The 14,820-nt window shown below is 36.1% G+C and overlaps 1 protein-coding gene across 1 annotated transcript in view; it reads right to left on the bottom strand.

The window, feature by feature from the left end:
• The window catches only part of Ush2a (usherin), a 635,341-nt gene that overhangs the window by 162,673 nt on the left and 457,848 nt on the right, over positions 1-14,820 (bottom strand). The window contains exons 47-48 of the mRNA XM_042681986.1: positions 10,775-10,976; positions 5,684-5,852 (exon numbers count right to left, since the gene is read on the bottom strand). Coding sequence (XP_042537920.1) covers positions 5,684-5,852; positions 10,775-10,976 — 371 coding nt within the window. The remainder of the gene's footprint in view (positions 1-5,683; positions 5,853-10,774; positions 10,977-14,820) is intronic.

The following is a 14,820-nucleotide window of genomic DNA, read 5'->3' as shown; positions in this document are numbered from 1 at the left end:
TCCCATTAGCTGGACAAATTACTAGAAATACAAGCTTACCAAGACTAAATCATATAAAAATAGAAAATCTTAACAGATCTATAACTAACAACATTATTGAACAAGTTATTAAAACTTCCAACTAAGGAAATTTCTGGTCCAGGTCCTTCCATTGTAAATTCTACTAGTGAAAGAAAAATAGCACCAAACTTATCAAAGTCTTCTAGAAAGTGGGAGAGCCGAGAACACTTCTTAACTCAGCTCTGAGTTGTCTGAGAGTATGAGCAGACCAATGCAATATGATAAAACTGTGGACAAATATCCCTTATGAGCACGTATGTGCACTCCTCCCTCCAAACTACCAAAGTGAACTTAGGCAACATTGGCTATGTCCTAATAATATGGTACCTATAAGTAGAATAGAAGTTGAAATTTTTCCATTATGAGTGACCATGGCCAATGAAGGAAGGAAAACTGAGCTCATTATACACAATAAGTTGTTTTCTCATATATATATATATATATATATATATGTATGTATGTGTATATATATATGTGTGTACTTTTTCTGGGACAGATGAGTCTTCTGATTGATCTAAAGCATAGTTGCCATATTTTAACTCACAGCTAGAGATGTTCTCTCACTGGAAAACTTTAATATATCAATAAGATTTGGTAGAAAAATAGTCAATTAGAGAATTGTGGCCTATTGAAATTGCAAGTAGATAAACCCACAAACCAAAACTTGCCAGGCAAGAGAATGGGGCCAGGAACTACAAGAGAATGAGGAGATAAGAAAGACAAAAATGAATGAGGAAACAAAGATTGGACAGTGACACTTTGGCATCACAATTTTACAGGAATCAGAAAGAAGACCCTTCAATCAGAAAGCCATCTAATTCTCACTACCAAAGCCAAGTTCTAATGACAACCATAGTCAAAGATGGCTGAGATGGGCTGAAGTGCTGTTTCCTTGTGGTATATCTTTGCCACATGCTTTCTATCATATTATTATTATTACTACCAGTCATGGGGCTTGAACTCTGGGCCTGGAGCTGTCCCTGAGCTCTTCAGCTCAAGGCAAGCACTCTAGCACTTGAGCCATAGTGCTACTTCCAGTTTTTTGGTAGTTAATTGGAGATAAGTGTCTCACAGACTTTCCTGCCTAGGCTGGCTTTGAACCATGATTCTCAGATCTCAGCCTCCTGAGTAGCTAGGATTATAGGTGTGAGCCACTGGCGCCTGGCTTTCTGTCACATTATTTTTTTCTATTATCTTTACTTATGGTCACGTCTTCCCTGAATTTTTCTTTTGACAAATTCAAGGATTAAGGTTGTTAAGTTGTCCTGAACTTTCTGATAATAATATGTCACGGAGTCTAGAATCAGTAGAATCAGATCATTAGACTCCATTTTAGATAATAGTGAGATAAAAGAATACAATATATATCTCTAATAAGAAAGCAATATTTATTTTTCTTACAAGGCTATTTTAAGTATATCAAATAGTAACTGGTTTAGATATTTTAACCATAAGCCCCTGCATCTTTCAGACTTACTCATTTACTGACAGAAGAAAAAGCCTTCTTAGAAAAAGATGTGGATTATATCAATGAAAAATAAAATGAATTTTTTTTTCTTCAAAAAAGGGCTATTAGACATAAGATAGAAGGATCAGTCACCTTCTCATTAACCTCTCAAAATGAATCTATTTCAGGCCAGACTTGAAAATGTTTTCCTTCTAAATGCTACCATGTGGTCTAACAGTTAATTGTTATTCTTACCCAAGAATGACCCACATTAACATTTAGTTGGGGCCATTAGCATATTTATAAAAAGAAATGGGGAGAATGAGCTTACTTTTCTCTGCTGCTCTTTGTTATGGGGGTGCTACATAGGAAAGTCCTACAAAGAAAAATGGAAACCTTATGAACTAGTATTTCAGACTCACCTATAATTATCAAAATGCCTACAGCCATCTCAGTCAGAGATGGTACTGATTATTAGACTTTAATTACGTCTAGATCCTAGAAAAAGTGGAGGCACTATGCATCTTTGGTGTAAACAGCCTTAAACTAGCTAATGAAGACCTCAGGCTGGAGATGGAAGTCAGAATCTCCTCATTTATGAGTGTGGAAAACAAATGATTGGAGCAGAACACTGACATTGGCTATTCTAAAAGATTGCATTAATTTTTGTTTTCTCTCCACTTCATGGCAGATACTTTAATTCTGTGGGAGAAAAAATGAGCTGCTTCAAGTGAGTCAAAATATAATATACATTCAACAGTTTGGCAAATATTAAAATGCTTTAGATCTGAGTTCTATAAATATGTAATGATTTTCATTGGAGTTTGTAGAGGTATGTATATTTGCTGCATAACCTTATGTATCTTATATATGTATGGTGTGGAAATTAAGAAAAAAGCTCTTGTTTTAAAAGATACTAATTAAAAGGTTTATATACTGTCAAGAAAAAAAATCCCATGGGCTTTAAAATTTCTTTTTATGTTTGGGAGAACGATGTTAAATTTTATTCTGAAATAGCACAGAAGGAGAGTAGGTTCTTGTTCTAAGTCCCTAGAGTTCAAAGCAGTAGTAGAGGTACCTAAGTATGCCTCACTAATTTTCAGGGTCTGCAGAGTTTTCAAGGTTAGCATACTTTATTAGAAATTTTAACACTGAAAATTTTAAAGTGGCTTAGAAATGAAAATGAGAGAGAAAAGGGGAGCTGTTAGATGGTGGTTAAAAAAATGGTGGATCTAACACGTGGCTGATAACACCAGAACCCATCATGGCCTTTCTTGTTACCATAGTGCCTTGGCTTCTGCTCAAATTCTTTTTTCTTTAAATATGTTTTTTATTGTAAAAATACTGCACAGAGGGGTTACAGTTACATGAGCCAGGTAATGAGTCCATTTCCTATTGAGCTTTGTTACCCCCTCCTTTATATTTCCCCTAGTATCCCTTTCCTCCTCCCCCTTCCCCAACTCTTCCCTCCCCCCCCCCACACACATGTAAAGTTGTAAAGTTCGTTTTCAACAAACTGTCTTGTACATCTCTTTCTTACAATGGGTCATCCTGGATCCTTATTTCAGCATTTTGTTATTTCCCTTCTCCTCGCCAAATTAGAAAAATCTATAAACAAGGTGCAGGGCACCAGTATCAAATACAGTGACAACAGGGGTTGTACCATGGGGGAAGAACATACAAAAGAAACAAAAAAATCACATAGTACATTATAAGTACATTAAGAAGAACAGCAACAAAGATAAAACCTCTAGTGTCCCTATCTTGGGGTTCATTTCGCTTAGCATCAGGTTATATGGTCATACCAAATTCTTCTTGCTCAAATTCTCCTTTGTGCCATAATGTCTGGGTGCCTACTCAGCCAATGGAAAGAACCAGGGAGTGGCATGCATAAGGAATCAGAGCAAAGCCAAGGGGAGAAGAAATGGGAGGAGCCATGTTCTAGAACAATTGCCTTCCCAGGCAACTTCAGAGCACTCCTCTATCCACTCTGCATATGGAGAGTTTCTGCTATTCTCTTTGGTGACTTTTCTTTCACTTCCAAATAAACGATCCCTTATTCAAAGTTTTTTCTTTTGCGGTTCCTGGCTTTCTTTCTATATGGTTCCAGAGAACAAGGGTTCACTTGTGTATCAAAAACATTATTATTTAGTTGTATGTCAGGCCAAGAAAAGTCTCATATCATCTACTAATGGTAAGAGCCAAATGCCAGGAGATGTTCACCTCATTTCTACACTTCCAGCTTTTAATGCAATTATTTGCAGGGACGACAAGATGAGAACTTGTGATGAAAGCTCTGAAATTATATATTCTGCAAAGTGTTTGATGGTAGTTGACAAAATGTTAACCACTGTGAGCTATAAGAAGTTAACACTCGAAAAGGCCAGATAAGATGGTGTTAAGTGAAATGAACCCCGAGATAAGGACACAAGTGTTTTTTTTTTCTTTCTTGCTATTGTTTCTAACGTATTTATAAGGTGATGGTTTTGTTGCTTTGTATGTCCCTCCCCCACGGTATAACCCCTGTTTTCACTGTATTTGATGTTTTTATAATTTGGGGAAGGGAAGGGAAAAAATCTAATTGTTTATTAAAATAGGGATACAGGTGGACCCATTGCAACAATGAGATGTACAAAATGCTATGTTGAAAGACGAACTTTACAACTTTGGTGGGGGTGGGGGGTGGGGGGGTAGTGGTAGAGGTGGGAGGGCAGGGATGGTAGGGGGAAAACAAAGGAGGAGGCAACAATGCTTGATAAGACATGTACTTATTACCTTGCTCATGTAATTGTATGGTATTTTCATAATAAAAAAGCTTATTAAAAAAAGAAATTAACACTCTTCCACAAAATCCTTATGTTGATCAATGTATTTTCTTGCCTGAAAAATTGTTAGGAGTTATTCAATTAGGATTTTTTTTTTTTTTTTTGCTGGAGCACTGCTATAATGATAGCTTCTCCCCTCTCTCCCTTCCCCCCGCCACCCTGCCCCCATTCTATGAATTGTGAGGAAAAACATGATCAGAGAGAAGTCTTCAGTCTTGAATACATAAACTTACATGCTATGTAATTACTTCACTTTCCATTTCTACTGTGATGTTTTGAGAAGAGACATACTGGACTAATTTCACATTTAATGGATGGATTATATTATATGGAAATGTAAAGCACAGTTAAAAATTAATGTCTAAGTTAACCCAATAGTTAGCATCAAGTTTACATTAAACTAAATATCTCAGACTACTGAACTTTCTTTTTTTTTTGGGTCCGGTCGTGGGGCCTGAACTCTGGGCCTGGGCACTGTCCCTCAGCTCTTCAGCTCAAGGCTAGCGCTCTACCACGTGAGCTACAGTGCCACTTCCAGCTTTTTTTTTTTTTTTCCTGCTTATGTGGTGCCGAGGAATCGAACCCAGGGCCTCATGCACGCAAGGCAAGCGCTCTACCACTGAGCCACATTCCCAGCCCCTACTGAACTTTCTTAAGACCTGCAAAAAAGCTTAGCCTTTAGCCAGTGCTGGTGGCTCACTCTTGAATCCTAGCTACTTAGGAGGCTGAGAGTGGGGGAATTGTGATTCCAGGTTGGCATAGGTAATTAAACTTCTTCAGCCTCCATTTTAAAGGGATAAGCTGGGTGTGGCGCTCTGTCCCTGTCATCCCAGCTCCAACAGGAGCATGAAATAGGAGAATTGTGTTTCAGGTATTGGCCTGGGCACAAAGGAAGACTGTCTTTAAAAATAACCAAGGCATAGAAGGGCTAGAGGTGTGCCCAGGAAACAGAGGTATGGATTTCAATTTCTAGTACTGAAAGCACAACAAAACAAAAAACATGCTTAGTCTTCTTCTCTTTCTCCATGTCCATTTTTCTGAATCTAAGGAAATCATCAACACTAAACTTAGGAAATAGGATTTTAAAAAGAGTCTCTGTGGCTTTTCCAGGATTGATAATTACTGGGAACGCAAGGAATGCAAAAGTTTAGAAGTCTGGAACATTCCTTAAAAAAATGTTAAAATATGTTAATCATGTTGACAGGGACCCTAATGTGCACAAGGGGCTATTGGGCTGTATATTGTCCTTCAGCTTTTATTGGAGAGATATGTGAACGCATGTAATGATGAGTTATTTCTTTATGGTATCAGGTTCCCCAAATTATTGAATAATCCCAGGAAGATTCCTCACCTGGAAGAATTTTAGCATAATACCCAAAGCAACATTGATGATTTGGCTGCACCTCTCGAATTCGGCCACCACAACAAATTCCAGTCGAATTCAGAACAAATGGGATATACTTTTCTTCACAACAGTGGTATCCAGGTCGGGAGTCATAGAGAATTCCATTACAACATACCTGTGGAATAGGTTTTTAAAGAAGTATTCGTTTAATTAAGAGTATTATTTTTTACATGCTATGACTGTCTTATTCTAAGGTCTTAATCCAAGACCATAATAGGTATATTTCATAGGTTCCCAGCATCCTTCCAATCCTGTAAATGCTATTTGATACAATGAAGCTTCTTGTTTTTTTTTTTTTCTTTATCAGTCTTCAGCCATGCTCAGCTTTCTGTATCTTATAAATATAAATTATCTTTGAATAGAAATGCTTGCAATATAAAGCTGTTCAGAATGTGGATGAACAGTTTCCTTGAAATACATGTTTTTATCTTAATGATAATTTAATTTGAAAACACATCTATAAAAACATCTTATTGATCCTTCTCTTTCTAATAAATTGATTTTTCCTTATAATTTATATGATCACTTAGTTATGAACCCAATCTTCAGACAAGACAACCTCGACAGAAATATATACATGTATACATATATGCATACATACATATATAGATGACATTTATAATAGTCTGCCACATTAAAAAAAGGAATTTATATGGAAATTAATTTTGAAAGGCTTTTTTTAACTCTGTATGTTTTGTCCAGGGGCTGTGGAAGGAATTACGTGCTTGAACAATCAAATGATTATTTGCATGCTCACTTAAGGTCTGGGAGACCAACATGTTGTATACATAACAAATAAAATACTGAGGTCTTACTGCAAAGAAGTCTAAGAACCTGCATTTAGCCTAAGTTACATTACATAAATAGATGCATTGTTTGGCAAGGAAAATCAATCACTAATTAAGAAAATATTTCTTTTATTTACTTTCCCTTAATCCTGCCTTAAGTACTTACCAACTTTTTTTTTATTAATAAGTTTTTTTATTGTGAAAATACATGCAGAGGGGTTACAATTACATGAGCAAAGTAATGAGTACATTTCTTATCAACTTTAGCATGATAACTGTAAAAGATAGCAGTTCCAAGTCTTTTTTTGGGGTGGGGAGAGTATCCTCCCAATCCTTTTGCTTGTTTTTTTTTTTTCTTTTTCTTTTTGAGCTAGGTTTTACTAACTTTACCCAGGATGGCCTTGAACTCATGATCATCCTGCCTCTGTCTCTTGAGAAGTTGGGATTTTTTACATCACCACATCCAGGAGCATCTCTGTCCTCAATAGTGTCACTAGTTTATTACTTCATTTTCTTTCAAAAGCTACTCAAACCCAGCAAGTTCAGATCAGTTTTCAAGTTTACCCCTGAGTTCTTCAGTTAGCCATGATGAATCAATGGTCATGAATTTCTTTTCATGGTTTTTAGTTGTTAGCAATGAAGCTTCCAGATTAGTCTAATTCTAAGGATACACTCTTGTTGATGTCATTTTCTGAGTGAAAAGTAAAATCTGAAATCATCCCTGATTCATTTTTTAAGAGCAGAGAGAAAACTACCCTGTGTGTTTATGTGAGATTGTGTGAAGAAGGTTAGTTAAGGGAAAGCAGTATAGTCCTCTCTTGTTTTTAGACAAGGAACTACAATTTGCATTTGATGGTTGATCATAAAACATTCATACAGTGTCCTGTACAGACAATGTGCTCTGGGCACGAAGGTCCATCCGATCTATTCTTTAGGAAGCATACATAGTATTTATCATCTTCTTGATGCTATTTCCCTAAAAATAGATATCTCAAAATTTTCCTCAAATATTTATCTACTAATGAGCCATTGGGACAGTTTGCTTTTGACCTTTCCTTATCCATGTCATTCTCAGTCTAGCATCAAGTCTCCTGGGGGTCTTTTTCTTCTGAATCACATGGGCTTAGGTCACTGATGGGGAACTTTTTTTTTCAAGAAGGTATTTCTCTTAGGAGTTTATTCCCTAAACAAAGAATGCTTCTAATCTTCTAATTCAGTCTCTAACTTCATTGTTTCAGGAAGCTTAAATGGAAATTTCAGTAACTTGAACTGGTGTGTGTGTGTGTGTGTGTGTGTGTGTGTGTGTGTGTGTGTGTTTGACTATGACTGCTTTTCAGAGAAATGGTCCTTTCATTACTCTCTAGTTTTCAAATCTAATAATTCTCCCAGTATGGTCCTTGGGCCAGCTACAGAAGGAATCCTTCGGGAGCACGTTAGAAATGCAAATTCTCACAGTCCAATCCAGGCCCACTGATCCACAATCTCTGGAGATGGGACCCTGTGTTCCTGTTTAACAAACCTTCCAGGGTTGATATTCACAGGGATTTGAGAACCATGGTAATAATTATGTGGTGAAGCTTGAATAAGTACCTTGGAGCTCTTTAGTTTTTAGTGACTAATCTACACACACACACACACACACACACACACACACACACACACACACACACACACAAACACACACAAGATCTTTTCTCTGTTTTTCTGCAACTTCTCACTCTGGAAAATACACATTCCTATCTAACCTCCAAATCAAAATTTAAAAACAAGTCCTTTCTTTTGAAACATTAATTGACTTATTTTTTTCTTTTCCACTGGCAATATTTATATTGCTTGTGAACTCTTTACAATAAGACTTTATGTCAACATTATCAATTGTATATCTTTTTCAAAATGTATACATTTGTTGTATAAAAAAGTGGATGTGATGGTTCTTATCAAGACTGTTAGATAAGGTTTGCCTTTAGGAAAGTGATATCATTTTACTTTAACTTTTGTTTTTCATCTTTTTCTTCAATTTATATTTATTCTTGATAATATAATATACATTTTTATGATAGAACACTAGACATTGCTTTTCTTTTCTCCTGGTCTTATTTTATTTTGTTCTTTTGACTTAAAATTAGACTAAACAGTTCTTTTTATTTTGAAAAATAGTGATTTTTAAGATGAGCATACTAAATTGTCATTTATTTTGGTGTTCAAATTCTCATACATTTAAAAAAAAAACATGTTTTGATGGGTTCCAATGGCTCATGCCTGTAATCCTAGCTACTGAGGAGGCTGAGATCTGAAGATCATGGTTTGAAGCCAGCCTGGGCAGAAACTCTGTGAGATTCTTCTCTCCAAAAATGTCTCTACCACCAAAAGAGCTGGAAGTTGAGCTGTGGTTCAAGTGGTAGAGGCTAGTCTTGAGCCAAAAAGCTCAGGGACAGTGGCTCAGTCTCTGGGTTCAAGCATTTTCGATATCACATTCTAATTAAAGGTAGAAGGAGGTTATCCTGAACTTACAGAAATCTTAGGCAAGTATTATTATGCCTGATTCATCTCTTCTTTCTTCCATTGTGGGGTTTATGGAAATTTGATATGAAATTTGATATGGAAATCTTAAGAGTGTTTACCATTATATGTTTCAGAAAACACTTAAGGAGAGGTAAATTTTACTTTATTTTCTTTAATTTTACCACTTTAGCTAAACCTCATATCAAACCCTTTATAATTCTAACATATCATTAACTTCTAGCCAGATTCAGTTATATTTCTGATGAACATATTGCTTCTCTCTCTCCCTCTTTCTCTTTTTATTTCTGTCAGACATGGGGCTTGAACTCAGGGACTGGGCATTGTTCCTGAGCTTTTGTGCTCAAGGCTACTGTTCTACCACTTTGAGCCAGAGCTCCACTTCTGGTTTTCTGGTGGTCAATTAAAGATAAGTGTCTCATGGACTGCCCTGCCTACGCTGGCTTTGAACCACTATTCCTCAGATCTTAGCCTCCTCATTACCAAGGATTGTAGGTATGAGCCACCAGCTCTTGGCAAATATTGCTTCTTACACTGGGCTAATTTTGAAGCAGTAATTTATATGCCTACACAATTATATCATGCTTCCCAACTTCTCATCAGATAGTACTTATTAAAATAGTAGAAGCAAAAATCATCTAGGAGTGAATTCTGTATTTTGTTTAATGTTTTTCTAAGTTTTATCTTTTTCTCATGAAGAAGATTTATTTTATTGATATATTTATTCCCATAGCTGATGGGGAAAATGAGAAACTACTAACTTCTAAAACCATCTGCCTAGAGAGCTGGTGGAGAAAATTAGAAAGGGACTTTATGTCATTGCATAATTACATTCATGGAGATCATTTTTAATAGGAAAACTAATTCCAGTATTTTTTCCTTTCAAGGAAATAATTTTATAAAAGTATATTATTCAGACAGTGCATATTTAATAGCTTAAAATTAATGAGGTAAAATTTAGTTATAATGCCAACTTTGGATAGAGCCAAAAATGTATAGTTGGTAACTGTCTGGCTTTATGAATTTCTTATATGACAACAACTGCTAAATTTATGTTCATCACAATAATTTGCATTTTGACTCATATCATTTCAATAACTCATTTTCTTAATCACTGAGTTCTTTTGCAGTAAATTTTATGAATTTGGTAGTAGCTTTAGTCATGGAAGGTGTGATACCATTGATAAATAGGAATATTATTTCATTTCATGAAATCCTACTTTCAAACTAAGGATTTTCCTGTGCTGTTTGTCAATAAAAGCCATTTACAAACTCCTCTGTCTGGCTGTATTATTGATCTGATTCCTAAACAGCAACTAATATGAACATTAATCTACAAATGACCATAATTCTACAATATTTTCTGACAAACTATGAAAGGTTCTGCTCACTGCTACCCATCAGCGTCTTGTAAACAAACTCCCATTTTTGGCCCAATGGATTTGTTATAAAGAAAATTCCAGCTCCCTCAATTAAATATAAATTTGGGATATTCCTTTATCATTCTAATAAACCCATATTTCCTGTGAGGAGGATGAAAAATGGGGAGGCTAAAATGCTCTTGAGAATGAAAAGGTTTGTTTGAGTATTCTTCCTCCTCCACGGGGGTTCTTGAAAACACCATAGCAGGAACATCCATCATGATTCAACATGGCGGCAGAGGCCAGGGACGCTACTTGGAATGTGCACCGAGGAGAACACACTTCACTGACAGTTTGTAAAGACTTACCTTTGCTTCAGGAACATAGCAAATGAGTCCGCAGATACCTTCAGATTTCTGACACTTCACTGCCTTGCAAACCTTATTGCCACTGGGGTCCTCTCTTAACTTCTGGATTCTAGGGCATAAATGCCAGGCTCTCCGTAAAAGGTCATATCCAAGAATGATGCCATTTGGTTTTCCTGGAGACACCCAATCTATTTGGAGAGATCTGCAGCAGACAAAATTACTGTTTTCAAATTACTATTTCAAATAAAGTTTTGCTATGTATCTGGCCATGAATGCTCAGTCCTCCTATCCCGTTTCCTTTTTCCTGTTACTGGGATTTCACATATATACCACCATACCTGGCTTAAAGCAACATTACTGAGGAGACAAAATTTATCATTACCACTCTCAGCTTCATTGACTTTTCAATTACTCTTCCAGATGAATCAAAGGTCTATTTCATCAACTTCCTAATTAAAAAGTAGAAGAAATACACTGAAATATAGTTAGTATATATTAAAATCTATGTACACTCAGATATGTGACTACCATGTGACAAATATTGAGACTTAATCAAAACTACACTTAGCTTTTAGGAAAATAACGCATGGCATGAGTTCAGTGGTTCTCCACTTTATGTTCACAGACATGAAGGAAACATCAATATAATATCTGGCTTGATGAGCAGAGATAAGACAAAACTATGACTTGGCAAGACAAGTAAGAATTGAAAGTGGCAAACTTTATCTCTACCTACCTCCTCCTTTGCTTGACCTTAGCTAGAACCAAGAAGTAACCAGAAGATGGTTATGGATTGTAAAACAATTATATGCAATTAGCTTTGTGGACACAGTTCCTACCTTCTCTCTTCTTCTTTTCCCCTTCTGCTTTTACACATAATGCCCCCAATTCTGGGAATCACCTTGTACTGATCTAAGAAAGTCCTTCAGGATCTCAAGGATGTTTTCCTGGTGTTTGGTGCTGTTGAACCAAGACTAATATATATGTGTCTGTGTATGGATCTTTCCACTGAAGCCTCCATTCTTGGCTGTTTAACAAAACTGGCAGCCCAAATAAATGCCCAAATTATGAAAATCTTTCATGTTCTTAACTTTTTTTCAATTGTACTTTTTTTTAACTTTTGAATTGCTTAAATGAACTTATTTCTATACTAACTCTTCAATAGAATGGTCATATACAGGTTATGGTTAGAAATATAGAAATCAGAGATTGTCATCAGAAACCTTTACATCATCATATTCTTATCATCACCTTCTTTAAAAAGACATCTAATGTTGAAATACTGAGCTATAATTTCATTTTAACCATGAACCTTCTTCATTTGGGGGATGGGTATACAGTAAGGGTTTAACATCTGATCAAAACTTGACTGTGTTTTCAATCATCTATTGACCATTTATTGTAGTGAATATGGTCATAACATGGCAGAACACAACTCTCTGTAAATATCAAAATGATTATTTTATATTTTCTGTCTTTAAAAGTAAGTGAAATGGATATTCAAGATTACTTTTCTTTCTTAAAAAAAATTTTTTTTTTCTATTGTAGGTCTTGAACTCTGAGCCTGGGTCCTATCGCTGAGTGCTTGAACCACAGCACCACTTCCGGTTTTCTGATGGCTAATTGGAGATAAAAGTCTCATGGACTTCCCTGCCTGGGCTGGCTTTGAACCGTGATCCTTATCTCAGCCTCCTGAGTAGCTAGGCTTACAGTCATAAACCACCAGCGCCTGGCTTATTTTTCTAGACTTTCCAGCTATAGCATTGATGGATCATAGAGTCACAGAGCAGGGCACTTTGACTTTCCACTAGGTTCCTTAAAGTGAAGCAAACATATGATTTGGCTCTATACTTCAAAAGTCTTAACTATGAAAATCACAGTGACAGAAGTCGAACATTTCTCTGTCATTGTGTTAAATAACATTTTAACCAAAGGAATAGCTCCTTGTGGGCCAAATTTCTGGATCCTATCAGAATTCTAAGTGACATCACTTTTAGAATTCAATTAAGCCAAATCATTTACATAGAAGAAAACAGCAATCAAGATAAACTTTGACATTTTAATAGGCTACTAAAAATTATTACTCCATTTTTTTTCTTGAGAGTACATATATAACACATTCAGGAATGATTCTCTCTATAGGAATTTAATGCCACTTAGGAGATAACTGTTTCATAGGTTACTAGTATAGTTACTTTGACAATTAATCCTACATTCTGCAGACACCTTTTTTGTATTCTTTGCATAATTAACTACAGAGAAGATGACATTGAGGTGCCATTCAGGGGTCTGGCACATCCACACAAAGGCTGGGGAACTAGTAAGGTCCATGTAGAACTCATGTCATGGTGACTTTCTTTTCTTGTGCTACGTAACTGTGAAATGAGACTACCTCTATTTAGTGTTCATATGAATATGTTAACTTCTGAGGATTTGAGTCAGGGACATGAAGGTCAATGATCAAAGAGCAGGGAATTTAACACCTTTACATCTCTCATTAGAACCAACTAGAGGGACATTGAGAGTCTGTGGTTGCTAATTTGAAAATGAAAGACATCGTTGAGAAATAACTATTATTAATGGCATTCATCGTAGCATTACTTTGATATTTAAGAGTAAAATAGAAGAAACATCTTTAAGCCCTAGGAATGAATATTAAATATTGGGGAAAAGAAAAGGTGGAGAATTCTTTTTGCATAGATCAGTACATTGTACACTTATGCATAAACATAAATGGACTGTGAAACTTCAAATGAATCTTTTCTTTTTTTTGTAGATTTGTTCATGAAATAACTGTAAGGGTTTACCTCTCAGAGCAGCAGGGACTAACATTTAAGTTACCTTTCGCAGCTGCTCATGGAAGTCACCATGTGTCCATACATTTTATTACATGAATTCATTGTGTGTGGTCAGATATTCTCACTGAATATTTCTTTTTAGTTGTTACATTGATGACAGGATTATTATTCAACTTCTGTCATACTATGTAACATGGTGATCACCGTCACAGTAATTATCGCTTCCAATTGTCACTCTAAGAAGTCCAAGATATCACAGAAATTAGAAAGCAGTATGGGGAAATTATCTCTTACCACCTACCTTTATCCAGATGCATGCAAAATGTTAGAGGTTGTGTTCTACTTCCCATGCCCCACAGCTACCCAGGACAATGTTCACATCAGGGAAATGGGCTGTGCAAAGATCCTCATGAAGATATCTCAAGATCAACATAAAATTTCTCAACAAAAGGGCTGGACAGCATGACTCAAGTGGGAGAGCTTGCCTCGTCAACTCAAGACTTGGAGTGTAATCCCCAGTGCCACCCGAATAAGCAAATTAACTAAAAGATAACTGTTCAAGACGTTGTCACCGTCCACACAGCGGGCTCTGACTGCCAGCAATGACAGTGGATAGTAATATTGGGATACTGGGATGAGACACTTCAGGATGGAAAATAGTAGGCATAAAAGGGGGAAAGGGCAAGAGCTACAGCCAGATTCAAGCCTATGAAATGACTGAAGCATTGAACTAATAGCAAGATTAATATCTTGTTGGAGATAAAACAGACTCTTAAATCATTGGTCATGAATCTTAATTACCAAAGTGAGACTTACCACCAAAAAAAATTGCAAATCATTAGCTGCTTCTGAAAATCAGAGGAGCAGATTTGAGGCAATCAGGAGGAGATAGAAAGTGAAGTTTTTCTTCTTCTGCTTCTAATTGAATGGAGACCTTCCCAAATAATCTGATTCTATCTCTTTGAATGATGAAGCATAAAGCAGGTGATGGTGGTGAAAAGGGAGAAGAATAGAGGTGAGATGTTCCAAAAGGAACCAGAATGGAATTGATGTTTAATTAATTTAGGGGATTTAAAAATAGCCAATGATATAGGTATTTTATAACATGTAGAATAATAGGAAGTTTCCAGAAATGGACTTTGGGAAAGATACTAGTTTTGTGGACATTCTCTTTTGTTTCAAGGTTATGGAAGCCTAGGGTAGATATCACAACAGGACATCAATAGGTAACTGCAACTAATGAGCCAG

Source organism: Dipodomys spectabilis, unplaced genomic scaffold, assembly GCF_019054845.1.
Source record: "Dipodomys spectabilis isolate Male_0828 unplaced genomic scaffold, ASM1905484v1 ptg000069l, whole genome shotgun sequence".
Taxonomy (NCBI): Eukaryota; Metazoa; Chordata; class Mammalia; order Rodentia; family Heteromyidae; genus Dipodomys; species Dipodomys spectabilis.
This window is presented reverse-complemented; position numbering and strand designations above follow the sequence as displayed.